Genomic DNA, 14,209 nt, shown 5'->3' on the forward strand with positions numbered 1-14,209 from the left:
TTGACATTGTGTATTTTAATAGTTCTAAAGCTTTAGCTTTTTGAACCCCAGGGTCTGCTGTCATTAAATAATTGTCTGACCCTGAAATAATTTCCTGCAACTGTGAAAATGTAAATGGATAAAAATTGAAAAAATGCTTAAAACCCATAATATTGCATAAGTGTGAAAATGTAAATAAAAATTAAGTTTAAAATATATTATCTCAGTTATAAACAAACAAAAATCAAATTCTGCCAAGCCTAATTATTAGCAATGAATGTCATAAGACCTGTATCCCTTGGTTTAGCTGTCTTTGTCTTTATGTTACAACTCACTGTGCAGTGTAGAATTAAAGAATGAGCTGTGGAGGGACACACACCTCTTTTGGAGAAAGGATAGAAATATAATCTTCATAGATTAACCTTGCTTTTTCTTCTATGACACTCTTGTTGGATTCCTGCTTTAACTCCTCACAGGCCATCCAGAAAAGCATGTTCTCTTCACTGAATTCTGTTCGGAGGAACTCCCGGAAAGCATTTCTGCCCGCTGGAGTGATCATTAACTTGTCAAATGACTGAGCCCAGGCATTTACTTCTTCAAGGGTAGGAGTGGGACTTGAATGAGAGAATGGAAAATGAGATATTGATGCTAGTTACTCAAAATTCAGTCACTAGACAAGGCATTTGCTCTCACTGAAAGAAAAAAAGTGAGCTTTACATGAGTCTAATGCATGGTAGGTTGGATTGTTAACTGATACTCAATATTATCACCCTGCTGTGAAGCTATAGTAAACTTAAGGATCGGAGGATTGTGGAAGATAAAATGTGATCAAATGTTCTGATGACTTACACTAGCTTTATTTTAAAGAAATGCCTGAAGTTAACGTACAACAAAAAACCTTTATGCAACCCCTGAACATGTTTTCTAGGTTTCAAATGCACAGTTGTCTTTTTGGTTAGTCAGTGTCACCATTATGGTAGAAATATGCATATAGTGAAAGCCAAGACATTAATACGTTTATAGCTGTTACCACAAAAGCTACTCTCTTATGCTGGTTTGTATAGGCCCTTATCATAGCATCTGAGCACCCAAGAAAGGATAGTAAAAGTTAATTCGTTGCCTGACTAGCAATAGGATCTATATTCTCCCTGGTTTATTCCTCCTTATTTAAAGTTGGGAACTACCAATTGGGTTGGTTAAGTTTTTTCATAAAAGTTATGGAAATAAGGGAGGAAAAATTAGACTTTACTATGTTGTTGCTATTGTACCACTATACAGTGTAAGCTATCCCAATATAGAATTTTTTAAAAGAATGGGCTTTGGATCAGGCCATGAATTAATGAAAGGTTAGAGTGAGAATGTTAGTAACATTCAGCTAGAGATGGCTGAGAATTGAATTTAAACAGATGGTGCATGGATGGCAGCAGGGGAGTAATTTGTGCATTTCAAACCATTTGTCTTGCAGATTTAGCTGTTATATATATGCTCAAAGAAAGAAAGGATACCTTTCCTCACAGTTTGGAATACTCTCTGCTCTGAGTTCATGGGATGTCCTCCTTGCTCTCTCTTCATCTTGATTCCTAACAGTAAGACTGCAAGGTAGCAAAAAGATAACTCAGTCAAGTTTATACAAGGAAGAGCTTGAAATGATATCAAATTGTTGATATTTAATATTTTACACACATTTGGTTTACCTTATCTAAAATGGATAGAAATCACCTATACCCTTTTATTTCATGATTCTCCTAGTGCATTAGTTTTACATTGGTGTAAATCCAGCCACCTTAACAAAGCTGCTCCAGTTGCCTGGAGAATTTGGTTATCCAGTGTAGTTTCTCAGCGCAATAGAGGTAGTTTGGTATATGCTTCAAAATGTAAGGCGCAATCCAGAAAACACTGAGTATCTCTAGCATTGTGGAGCAGCTCTCTGAGTGGGGCTACTCATGGTAATAAAGACTTAAAAGTCTTGACATAGTGTGGCCAGCATTGTAACTGGGACTGTTCATGGTAATAAGCATTAAACTCAGTATTTGCAGGATTAATATGAGGCTTAAATACATGCCAAAGTCTCCCCACCTAGGCTCATTAAAAGCTCTCTCAGCACCTTTCAGTTGAAGCAGATGTCAAGTCCTGTTCCTGGTCAAATTCCAGTGTCGTAGCTCGCTTAAATTCCCCAGTGCTTTCAGTTAGAGAACCTATCCTTGTTTCTAGACCTAAAACTTACAAAGCTTGAGTATTTTCCTTTCACAAAATGGCTGCTATATTCTGTCTTATACGGGAGGGGAATAAACTGGTCTCATTCTCTGACTGTCTGTCTGTAAAGCACTTTTGGATTTGTCAGGAGAAAAAGACACCAAAAAAATTATAAGGTACTATCCATAATGTAACTGGATTTCCAGGCTCTTACTACACCTGACAAACCAGGGAGCTTCATAGAATTTCTGGAGAAAAAACTGAAATAATTTTCTTGGTTTAGCTTTAGCTCCATTATATGAAAGAAAGGTATGGTTATCACTTAGGTTCACCTATTTCATTTGCTCACTTCCTTTTAAACTTATAACGAATCTTACCTCCAACTTTGCTACCTGAATTAGTTCTAACCTTTTCCTTCCTCAAGCATTTGGCTATAGTCTGCGGAGATCTCCCTGCAGGTCTATAGAATTTAAAAATGTTAAGGACCGAGTAGTGCAGGTGAAGATTGGGAAGGAGGAGAGATGCTTTGTCTCCTACAAAGTAGTCCACACAATGGAAAGTGGAGAACCTTTGCTGGAATCAAGTCAAGTACAGTGGTCACACTACTCGCTGCAGCTCATTTTGTGTAATGACTTCAAATCACTGAGCTATAAAGGGAGAAGCAGCATAATTATAAAAGAACTATAATATCACTTTATCCCCTGTGTCTCAAGATGATTTAAAGAGGAGTCTGGGGTGGGGGGCAGAGGACCTAATAGTGACCATTGACCCTATTTTGTTTTGTTTTAAGTTGTGTTTTCCATAAACAGAATATGCTTCAGCGTGACATATTTTAGACTGAAGGAGACAAAAGAACAAATGTCTCCATAGGCTAGCATTCTGCATCCTTTGTAATATGCAATATTTACTACACCTCACAAAATGGTAGGTACGTCTGCAGATAAGACTCCCAAAACTGTAAAAGTGCAAAGCAGAGAGAACAAACTGTTTACATAGCTCCATCTATCTCAGGCTCCAAAAGGATAATAAGTATGTGACTTAAGTTATAACTGCAGACTTTGGACATCCAGGCATTGGGACTCATTTCCTGGTCCCATAATGGTTCATTCTAATTCTAGTATTGAAAGGGCCATGATTAGTGAAGTCTCTGCTTTTTAGCCACATGACTCATGTGGACTGTTATTTTTGTTTCTATTCATAATTTTTCAGGGGAAAGCACTTGAGCTATTTTGAGGAAAGACATTCTGTGAATAGGGATTATAAATAGAACATTTAATTGCAGTTTGTTTCGAATTCCTTGCTACTATAAAACAGTTCTCAGAAAATTATAAGTGATTTTAAGGCAGAGAAAAGCTGCTTTGTTTGTAGCCTGCACCCAGTTCCCAGGCTATTCTTAAATGCCAATAGGAATTTTAAGTGTCATCAAAATTAAGTAATTTCAACACCCCATTGAGTAAATAGCTTGCTTTGTAGCGTTTTAACACTTATGCGGCTTTTTTGGTGCCTGACAGAGTATCAGATAAAAGAGCGGAGGAGGAGGAGTAGTTATCAACAATTCAAAGGAAATAATGGGAAGTGAAGTTTATATTAATCCATTAAGTCAGTGTACAAGCTTTTATTTCCTTTCCTTGGGCAATCTACAGTTATGGGTATATCTTATATGTATTCATCTATGGGTTAAAACCATCCTTGAGTCTCTCATCTTACCAGTGTTGCACAGCTGTCGATACACTGGAAGTTGGAGGCTCATTTAGTCAGTGGGGTGTGGAAATTATTCAGTTGGTAGTGTTTTCTTAGGACCAGATCCAAATGTGTCTCAAGCGGTTCTTCCTTGTGAAATTGTCTACACTGGCAAGTTACGGCGCAGTAAAGCAGCTTTCTGTGGTGTAACTCCCGAGGTGTACACACTGCCAAGCCACTTTGTGCTCAGAAACTCCTCAGTTGCAGCATTGCAAAAAAACCACCTCACAAGAATCATAAGCCTTACAGCCCAGAGGCTCCATGCTGTATTAGTAATGTAAACACATTACAGGGCAGAAAGCAATCAATTGGCCTGCGGAAGTGTCCCATAATCCCACAAGAATCCACTCTACTCATTGTTTTGAACTCAGCTGGCTGCCCTGAAGGCATGCACCTCCCCCCCCCCCCCTTCAGAGAGATTGCTGTGCAGAGAGCTGGGGTGGAAGGTGGGGGTTGGTGTCGGGGTTTCCACCTCCCCATGCCTCAGGACTGATTGCTTCCTGCTGCTGTCTGAAGTTACAAGACGGCATGCTGACACTCTGTGTCCCCCAAAACACACATTTTTCCCCCTCCACACACACACACACACACACACCCCTTGTCATACACTCTGCCCTCCCCTGCACCTCCCCCACTTAAGTTGAAAAGCAGATGGCAATGTAGTGGGATGCTCATGGAACTGGGAAACCTGCATCATGTGATGCTGTGCCTGCCCCATGAGGCATTGCAAACCCTTCCCAAAGCACCCTGTGGCCAGTTGCACAGTGGGATAGCTACCACAATGCACTGCTCTCTTTGCCGTTGCAAGAGCTGCTAATATGGATGTGCTCCACCGTCACAAGGAGCACAGTGTGGGCATGCAACAGTGGTTTAATTCCAGGACTTTAATAAAAGTGGTATAACTTGGTGCGCACAAACTTGCCATTGTATTGAAATTTCCTTTTGCTGTGATTTATTATACTATGCTATGAAGGACCTCGCACAATGGAACCCCAACCTGGTTGGCCTCTAGGCACTCCCACGATGTAAATGTTGAAAAAGCATTAAGCATAAAAAGTAAGTTGATATAATTTCTGGACTCCTTTTTGCTGATTGCAGGTGGATTGATTTGATAACCAATATACTTATGTTCTGAAATCAGGTGCAGTGCAAACATAAAAAATGATTTTTATAAGATATTTTCTCAGTTTGACATAAAATGTTAACAGCACAATTCCCATTTATAATAATTAGAGTTGCTCAATTAATGCTTTATACACGCACCAAAGTCCTTTTCTAGGTTGAAGTAAATTGGTGCAACAGAGAATTACTTCTTCACTAGATGCAGGCATGTATTCCACTTAGGTGTGTGTGTGTGTGTGTGTGTGTGTGTGTGTGTGTGTGTGTGTGTGTCCAGAACACGAGCCAGAGCATTTTGCTCTTGTGCAAGGAGGGCAAAGACACCATCTTGTTGACTCTGGCTCCAGCCCTGGGGCATCCATTGAGACCAAAACCAATGAGGGCAATGCTGGCACTGGGTGTTTCTGTGTCAGCAGCATATCAGGCAGCAACAGACCTCTAACTTTCTGTTCCAACCTCGCCCTTGGTCCTGGCTGCATCCTTTATAGCCCCATTGGATGGGCAGGCTGCTGACCCTGTGGGTCTGTCTGCACCATACCCTGCTGTTTCCCTTTCATATTCAGTGGAAGTGGGGCTGTTGCTGGGCTCAGAACCAGGGAACTCTCTGGCACCAGGACTGTCTTTGGCACCGCTACAACTGGTGCTGCTGATGTTACTGTGGTGGCACTCACCACCCTCCACTTTGGCACCATCAGTTACCTCAGTACCACTGCCAACTTTGGGGTCAATGCCGCTTCTGGCACCAGAAACAATGGAGGCATGCTCCATGCTGCCAATACTGTTTCCACTGTCAGCCAAGCTCTCCCTCTTTAGTCTGGGTTATACACAAGTTGGACCGGTTGCTTGCACCCTCAGGGCTGGCTCCACCTTTGTTGCCTGTATCCTGGAACTCTTCCGCATCCTGGTTGGAATCTTCCTCCTCTCAGTTTCCATTGCCTGACCCTCATAGGGGGCTGTTCAGGGAGCGCTATGGGTACTAGGATTGGCACTCATCTCACTGTTGGGACGGCGGCCCCTGGCCAGGTGCCTACAGGCCATCAATGCCTTATATTTACCAGTGACTTCCATGGAATCCGCAGGACAATCCTCAGTCATGGAGGTCCCACTCCTTATCTCGCTTGACGGTGAGATCACCGAGCAGGTCTGTGGTGGTGACTGTTGATCTGTCACAGGCCCAGGCACTGGTGATCTTTCCCCTGAAAGAGCCTCCAGAGTTGTCCCATCTAGGTTCATCAGTCCTGGGGCAGGATCCAGCTCTGGCACAGTTAACTGCTTCATCTTCATCCTTGGACAATTCCACAGTGCCTGGCTCTTCCTCTCCTTTGGTACAGGAGGATTTCAGGCATACCAAGACCTTTTGCAGCACTTGGTTGCATCCCTGGAATTCAGTGGAGTTCCTGCAGGAGAACGCCCATAGGTTAGTGGATATTCTGCAGCCATCTGTCCCTGGGAGAGTAGCCCTCTCTATTAACAATCCAGTCCTTGAGCCTGCTAAGGCCCCCTGGAGCACACTGGCTTTGGCACCACCTGCAGCAAAGCACACAGAGAACTGCTACTTCATTCCAGTGCAGGGCTGTGAACGTTTTTACTCACATCTGTCCCCAGATTCCGGGGTCAGAACCGTGGTGAATAAGAGTCCAGCAGGGCAGCTTTAAGACCCCTCTCAAGGATAAGGACTCTGAGTAAGTGGACCTGATGGGCAAGATATTTACACCTCCTCTTCCTTGTGGATTGCTAACCAACAGACATTGTTGTTCCAGTACAACTTTTTGTGAACTGGGTGGCTATGTCTAAGTTTGCAGACCAGCTGCCCGAAGCTGTGAGTGAGGAATTTCAGTCATTTGTCACCAGAGGCTGCTTGGTGGCTAAGACTTTGTTGCAGTCCATGCTGGACATTGCAGATACTTTTGGCTAGAGTGATGGCCTCGGTGATAACCATGAGAAGGATTTCCTGGCTGCAGAATTCAGGCATTGCTCCCCATGTGCAGCAGGCCATAGAGAATTTGCCCTTCGATGACCAAGCACTGTTTTCAGCCAAGATGGATGTGATTCTGAACTACTTCAAGGGCTTTAGGGCTACCTTCTGGTCCTTGGAGGTGTATACATCAGCAGTGCAGAGGTATCTACAGTGATCAACTACAGTGATCAACAGTAGCAGCAGCTGTCCATGGTGCACATTTGGGCAGCCTTTCCTTCCCCCCAAGATGGTGGAACTATCCCCCAAAAAGGGCATAGTTCTCACAGGAGGATAAAGTCAGGTCTGGGGTTTGGTCAGTCCACACGTGTCCTGCAAGTACCCATTTTGACTCCTTGGTTCAGAACAGCGTTCCAGCCATTGCTCCGTTCTCCCCATTCCCTCCGTTTGGGGACAGGCTGGCCCATTTCTACAATACTTGGGGCTTGATCACTGGCAGCTGGGTCCTAAGCACTGGAGTCATAGGTGCTATTCCTGATACTTTCTGGTGCCCAAACTCAGGGGAGGGTTAAGACCCATTCTCGACCTTTACAGTGTCAACAAAAATATCAGATACATGAGGTTCCAAATGATCACTCTATTGACTGTCCTCCCCACGTTATCTCAGAACAATTGGTTTGTTGCTCTGGACCTTCAGGATGCCTACTTTCATGTGGCAATTTTGCCAGGCCACAGAAAATTTCTTTGATTTGTCACAGTAGAGCACCATTTTCAGTATACCGTGCTTCCATTCGGATTCTTTTATGCTGTCATGACAACCATGCATTTGGACAGATCTCAGAAAGAAAGCAAGCCATATCTTCCTATACCTGGATGACTGGTTACTGAGTGACCGGTCCAGAGAGGAAGTTCTTTCTCACATCGACATTACACTGCACTTCCTCAGCCGTCTCGGTCTCATCCTAAACACTGGTAAGTCAAGCATTGTTCTCACTCAGAAAATAGAGTTCACTAGGGCCCTAGTACACTCTACGAGTTTGAGAACGTTCTGCCAACTGGCCATTTTCAGATAATTCACCATCTTTACTTCAGTCTCCAGTCTCAGCCTTTCATGACAGTTCAGATGTGCCTGAGGCTCTTGGGCCACATGTCCGTTTGCATGCAGGTGGTCCAGTTTGCAAGGCTGTGCCTTCGCCCTCTCCAAATGTGACTCAGGACTATTTACCATCTGACTCTTCGCCCCAATCTTTCTCAACTGGTCCTGGACTCCTTGCAGTAGTGGATGTATCCAGACAACGTTTGCCAGGGCATCCAGTGGTTACCAACCAGATCTCTTGTCACTGATGCTTCTCTGATGGCTTGGGGAGCACATGTGGGGTTGCTGAAAGTTGAAGGTCTGTGGTCAGAGCAGGAGTGCTCACTGCATATCAACATGCTGGAGCATTCAGGGAAAATCAGTCTTCTCCATTACCATAGTAACAAGATTCTTAATATGGCTTCTTCATCCTCCAGTCTGACAGCCAGTTCCTCTTAACACAGTCCTAGCAGATTTAATGGGACCTCCATTTGAGCCTCTGGCATTTTGTCCTTTTCCGCTGTTTTGGAAAGTGGGGTAATAACATCTGCAAGATGAGTGTGAGAATTGCAGGTTCTGATGGCAGAGCCTCCTTATACACAATTATCTGAAGACAAAGTGACTTTATGACCACACCCCAAATTTTTGTTTAAAGTGGTCTCTCAGTTTCATTTGAACCAGGCAGTATATTTACCTCTATTATTTCTTATTCCACATTCATCTCATTAGATGTCAAGCGATGTCTAGCCTTCTATCTGGACAGGACTAAGGTGTTTCGTGCTTTGCCTTGCCTGTTTGTGTCATATGCAGATCCTATGAAGAAGCAAGAGTCTCTTCACAGATTATCTCTAAATGGATAAGATCCTGTACCAAGACTGCATATGAAACAACTTCAGCTATGCCTCCTCAACAGGTATTAGCTCATTCTAAGAGAGCACAAGCTACGTCAATAGTGTTCCTGTGTGACATCTCAATATTGGATGTATGCAGGGATGTCATATGGTTTTCCATACATACATTTATGAACCAATATGTCATCACCACATCTTCCAGGGTGGATGCAGGTTTTGGTAGGGAGGTCTTGCAAACCTTGTTTAGCTAGACTGAGTCCAACCTCGCAGGGTTCTGCCTGTGAGTCACCTAAGTGAAATACACAGCTGCATCTACTCAAAGAAGAAGAAATGGCTACCTACTGTAACTGTGGTTCTTCAAGATGTGATGCAGATGTGTATTCCATTACCCACCCTCCATGCCCTCTGCATCAGAGTCTAGTCTCTGGGCATTTGATGCGAAGAAACTGAGGGGGGTTGGGGCGGTACCACCTCATATAGCCAAGGGAGGGGCTATGGCCATGAGGCACAAACACTGCTCCTCTATGGGTACTGCTAGGCAAAATTCTCTGGGCATGCACACACTTAAGTGGAATACATGTCTTCATCACATCTCAAAAAAATCACAGTTACAGTAACTAACCATTTTGTATACAGGTTGGCCACTTTATTTTTGGACCCAGAAGTTTGCCTACTTTTATCTGAATGTGGAGGTAAAGAAGCTTCAAGGACAAATTTCAGAGTAGCAGTCGTGTTAGTCTGTATTTGCAAAAAGAAAAGGAGTACTTGTGGCACCTTAGAGACTAACAAATTTATTTGAGCATAAGCTTTCGTGAGCTACAGCTCACTTCATCGGATGCATTCATTTTCTTTTCAAGGACAGTCTTCAGTCTTGCAAATCTGCGCAGCAAGAGATTTATTCTATCCACAAAGAGTGGATCTTAAAAGTGAATGGGTGGAATGGGGTCATGGCCACATGCAGTTCCATCAGTTGGTACAGTGTTGCAGATTCACTCGGGAAAAACTATCATCACTACTAAAGGTATGGTAAGATACCACTATAGTGTGACAAATGACTTATCAAGGAGAAAAGGGATGGCTATTTTAGTTTGTGATAAGATTTACTGACACACTACTAAAATATGAATTCCTGGAATGAATAAGGGGATGGCTGCCTCATGTTTAGTCAAGAAAGCAAAAGGCTGCAGTAAGTGGAAAAACTAAATATAGGTAGTGCTGTCTTCTGCCTGCTAGGTGCGCAACTCCCACTGGGAGTTCTCCATCTTGCAGGAACTGTCCCTATACAAGTTAATTTTTAACCTGTTCTTACGACATCTTTCAGGAACCAAATGTCCCAAAGCTCTGTAGTGATCCTCTCTATATAGTTATTCTATTTTAGTGGGTCTGGACCTTAAATACAAATCTGGATATTCTGTCAGGTAGATACTCTAACAGCCAATGAAATTTCTCATAGTAAATAAGAACCTCATTGACAAAACTTACAGTTTTGAACCTACCTTACACTCTTTCATTGCACTTCTTTCCGTCCTCTCTATTCTAGAGAAATAATTTTAATTTGGCCATTTCTAGCAACCCAGAAAGCCATGAGTGAAAGTAGCCCAATGTTACAACTACCTGCAGTTGGTTATTACTGTTGTTTAGCATTAGTATGCAATGCCTTTAATGGGCAAAGCATATGAAGATCTGGTGGTTTAAAAAGCTTTCTGCAATTGCCAGAATCTCATTCTTTACGATACTACTAAACATGGCCATAATCAATCATTCTCATAGAAAGAGACCCTGCACTAATTCACATCTATCTCTATTCCTTATGAACAATTTCCTTTTTTGTTTCTCAAAGTTAAAGCATAAAATCAGGAGTAAGGGGAGTTGACAGGAGAGCATCTCCTGTCGACATTGTGTAGTGTGGACCCTGTGGTAAGTAGATCTAAGCGACGTTGATTTGAGTTACACTATTCATGTAACTCAAATTGCATAGTTTAGATCAACTTTTCCCATTAGTGTAGACAAGCCTTAGAATGTAAGCTTTTTTGGTGCTGGGACTGGACTGTTCTGTCTTGTACAACATTAAGCACATGAGCAGTACTTTAGTAACAAGGAAATTGTTACCATGATGTGCGTGCAGCCTAGAGCAGTGCTAAGAAAAGAATAACATACCTTTTTATTTAAAGTGCCATGTTAGCCTCCGCCCTCCCCCCGCCACACACACCCAGCTGATGCTGGTATATAGAACTCTTTTTACATCCCTAATTATTTTAATGGAAAACCCACAAGAACTGGAGCTGAAAACTGCATCCAGAATTGCAACATAGCCATCTTTTTCCTATTATTCCAGACTTGTATTATTACCCCAAGTGCTGTGCTGTTTATGTTGTCCTGATCTCTGGCCATCACTCACCCCTGCAGGTTTGAGTTGAGACACCGAAAGACATACCATGAGCAGCTACAACAACAGCACCAGCAAAAGCAGCAGGCATTGGAAGCTCGATTCCCAATGCCATGCTGTGCCTGTGTGGAACTTGGTGTCTCCTGGGCCACAGACATCTGCCGTTTGCGCATCTCCATCCGCTCCGATCCCATGGGCTGCAAAAACCAAAATAAGGGAAAAAAATTAACCTCTGCACAAAAGACTCACTTTTATCATTAAGGCCAGATTTTCAAAAGAACTCAATCTGATGGCTCCCGCTATTCTCCTTGAAGCTGCTGGGAAAATCTGCCAGTCCGTTGAGGTTCTGTGACAAGGTGTAAAGGCACTCCAGCATGTAAGGGGTTAACAGATTCCTCCCTATAGCCTGGCTGATTTGGGTGGAAAGTGGAAGTGGGTTCAAAGAAGGTTATCATGGGGGATGTTTATGTTCTTTCTTCTCTCAGCTAGCTGTAGCTGGAAAGCTCCCAGTAGTTATTTTCCAGTAGTGCTGCTAATTTGTTGTGCTTATGAGTTCTGTTTTTGGAAATAAAGCCACCTCTGAGGAAAAAAGGGTGAAGTGACCTGTAGTTGGGACTTTTGATTTTGTCCTTTCTTTCCCCGGCTGGCGAGTCTGTGCACTGGCTTAGAGGTGTGTAAATGGGAGATGAATTTGGGCTCCATTGTGGGTGTTGGAAAAAATCTGTTCCTTAGGCCTCCGTAAAGGGGAAAGGCTAGGATCTGATGGACTATTGTGGGTCAGACTCTATGTTCCTTTAACATAAATTTTCTTTCAAGCGAGATTCAGAGTCTTCTGGTTTGGGGAGAAAATTACTTTCCTGCTGAGGAGATACAGACATGGACAAGGCAACATTAAGATTTAAGCAGTCTATTCCCATCATAACAATAGACTACATGTGATAGTTAATAGTGGGGACAGCCCGGGATGCCTCTAGATTGTTTGTTTGGTTCCCTAAGCCTGCAAACATGTATGTACATGAGCAATTTTAAACGTGTAACTAGTCCAACTGGAGTCACTGCAATTTCTCCTGTAAGTATGTAACTTTCTGTGAACCTTTTCAGTGAGCCTGAATTTATGGTTGACAGAATTTGGGGTGTGTGCTCCTTGTGAATGACTTGCTGCCTATTGACCTGTACCCTACATGTTGACTTAATTACACTGATGAAATATCAAATCCTAAAGGACAAGTGCATCTTACTTCATTGTGATTTTAGATGAATTTTGGATACTTAGCTATTCTTCTTCCTGTGCAAAGTGATACTTTTGGTATTGTTCATTGTAGGTTGTAAAACCTCCCTTGAGTCCATCAAAATTGCAGAGGAGTTTAAATACCCTTAACAATGGCAGATTTGGGGGAGTTGTTCATTGATTCAATAACAGGTATGAGACATTATCTGATCAGCTGGAGAGCATCATGTTAAAATCATCTCTCTATGTGTTCAGATATATTTATGCAGGAGTAAGATGGCAAGAAAGATGCTCAATCCATATGCAGAAGGCATTGCTACAAAAACTACAAAATCATGTATGTAAAAAAGTGCAGGTTATTCCAACTCAATGCAGCATTAATTCATGATCAGTGCTTTTTCTGATTTTCCTTTTATTGATATTACTTACTGATAGGTTAGTATTCTTTTTGTTTTGTGTTGGCTAGAATCATCCCCTCCTCCAAAGGAAAATATGCATGTCATGCACATTAGAAGAGGCACCTGTTTTTCAGGAAACATCAGACCAGCTTAGCTATACTATAATAGGGAGAAAACACAGAAAATGATGCCCCATTATGGCTTTGCACCCTTTGACAACCAGTCCCTAAATGACCAAAATCTAAAATGTAAGCAAGAACATTACTTCCCAAAATACCAGCTTGATAATTTTAAAGTATGAAAGAATAAATATGAAAAGGAAAATACATCTGTACATTCTTATTTCTTTATTACAGTAGAAGGAAATACTGAATATTTTTTTGCTTTCTTCCTGGTACCTATTTTTGAAAAATAAAGCATGTTTGTGCTTACAATAAAAAGTAATTATAAACAAAACATTACAGGAGACAATAGTATATCTGACGTATTCCCAGCTCCTGGTAGGGAGTAAACATTTTCTTATTATCAATTAGAAAAGTTTAATTTATAATCGGAATCAAATGAGTGCTATTTATATAATGCATCCAGCTTCCTTCAGTAGATGTTTTATGTGGCTTCTGTGCACATAAATACCTCTAACCCACTTTACAACTGAATTGAGATATGATCTGATTCAGAGAGCTAGTCTTCTGTTTTTTTGTTTGGAGGACGAAGAAGGGCATAGGAGAAAGAGGTGGATAAGTCAGTGTACCCATTCACGCACCCCAAATATCTCCTATTTCAAAGAATCCTTATTTAGATCCATTATTATATTTATAAAATTATAATTGTAGATTGTTACTATTTTAGATTTATTATCCTTTCAGATTGATTGATTTCTTTTGCAAGATATTCTCTGGTATACTTCAGTGTGAGGGAGGAGCACGTAACCATCTCTGTAGCAAACGCCTCCCTCCCCACCCCCTGAAATAGTGTTTTGTTTATAACATAGCTTGTGAAGCGCTCACTCTAACAAAGGATATTTGGAAGCTATAGAGCTTTATGAATGTAAAGCCAATATTCATCCTATGTGATTTATATCCCAGTTTAAAGATTATGAAGGGTTGAGGAGGAAAAAAATAAAGGCACAATTTGGCATCTCATTTAAACTCTATGCTTCATTAGCAGATGTACACACTGAAACCTTAGCTTACCCTTTAAATATGAAGTAATTTTCTTGCTTGAAGTTAAATGATGATTTTTGTAAATATTTCTAAATGACAACACCTCTTTTTAAGATGGCACAAAAGTGTTAAAAAAATATGTGGAGACCAAAGGCAGAAGTT

At 41.8% G+C, this 14,209-nt stretch overlaps 1 protein-coding gene across 2 annotated transcripts in view; it reads right to left on the minus strand.

Moving 5' to 3' along the window:
* The window catches only part of RGS20 (regulator of G protein signaling 20), a 45,666-nt gene that overhangs the window by 5,493 nt on the left and 25,964 nt on the right, over window positions 1–14,209 (minus strand). Inside the window, exons 1-4 of one of the 2 annotated variants that reach the window (XM_038391620.2) lie at window positions 12,916–13,097; window positions 11,307–11,455; window positions 1,485–1,571; window positions 359–593 (exon numbers count right to left, since the gene is read on the minus strand). In XM_038391620.2, coding sequence (XP_038247548.1) covers window positions 359–593; window positions 1,485–1,571; window positions 11,307–11,452 — 468 coding nt within the window. In that variant the 5' untranslated portion in view covers window positions 11,453–11,455; window positions 12,916–13,097. Of the gene's footprint in view, window positions 1–358; window positions 594–1,484; window positions 1,572–11,306; window positions 11,456–12,915; window positions 13,098–14,209 lie in introns of those variants that run through there. The other variant, XM_038391619.2, reaches the window with a different exon arrangement.

This window comes from Dermochelys coriacea, chromosome 2 (genome assembly GCF_009764565.3).
Source record: "Dermochelys coriacea isolate rDerCor1 chromosome 2, rDerCor1.pri.v4, whole genome shotgun sequence".
Lineage (NCBI taxonomy): Eukaryota > Metazoa > Chordata > Testudines > Dermochelyidae > Dermochelys > Dermochelys coriacea.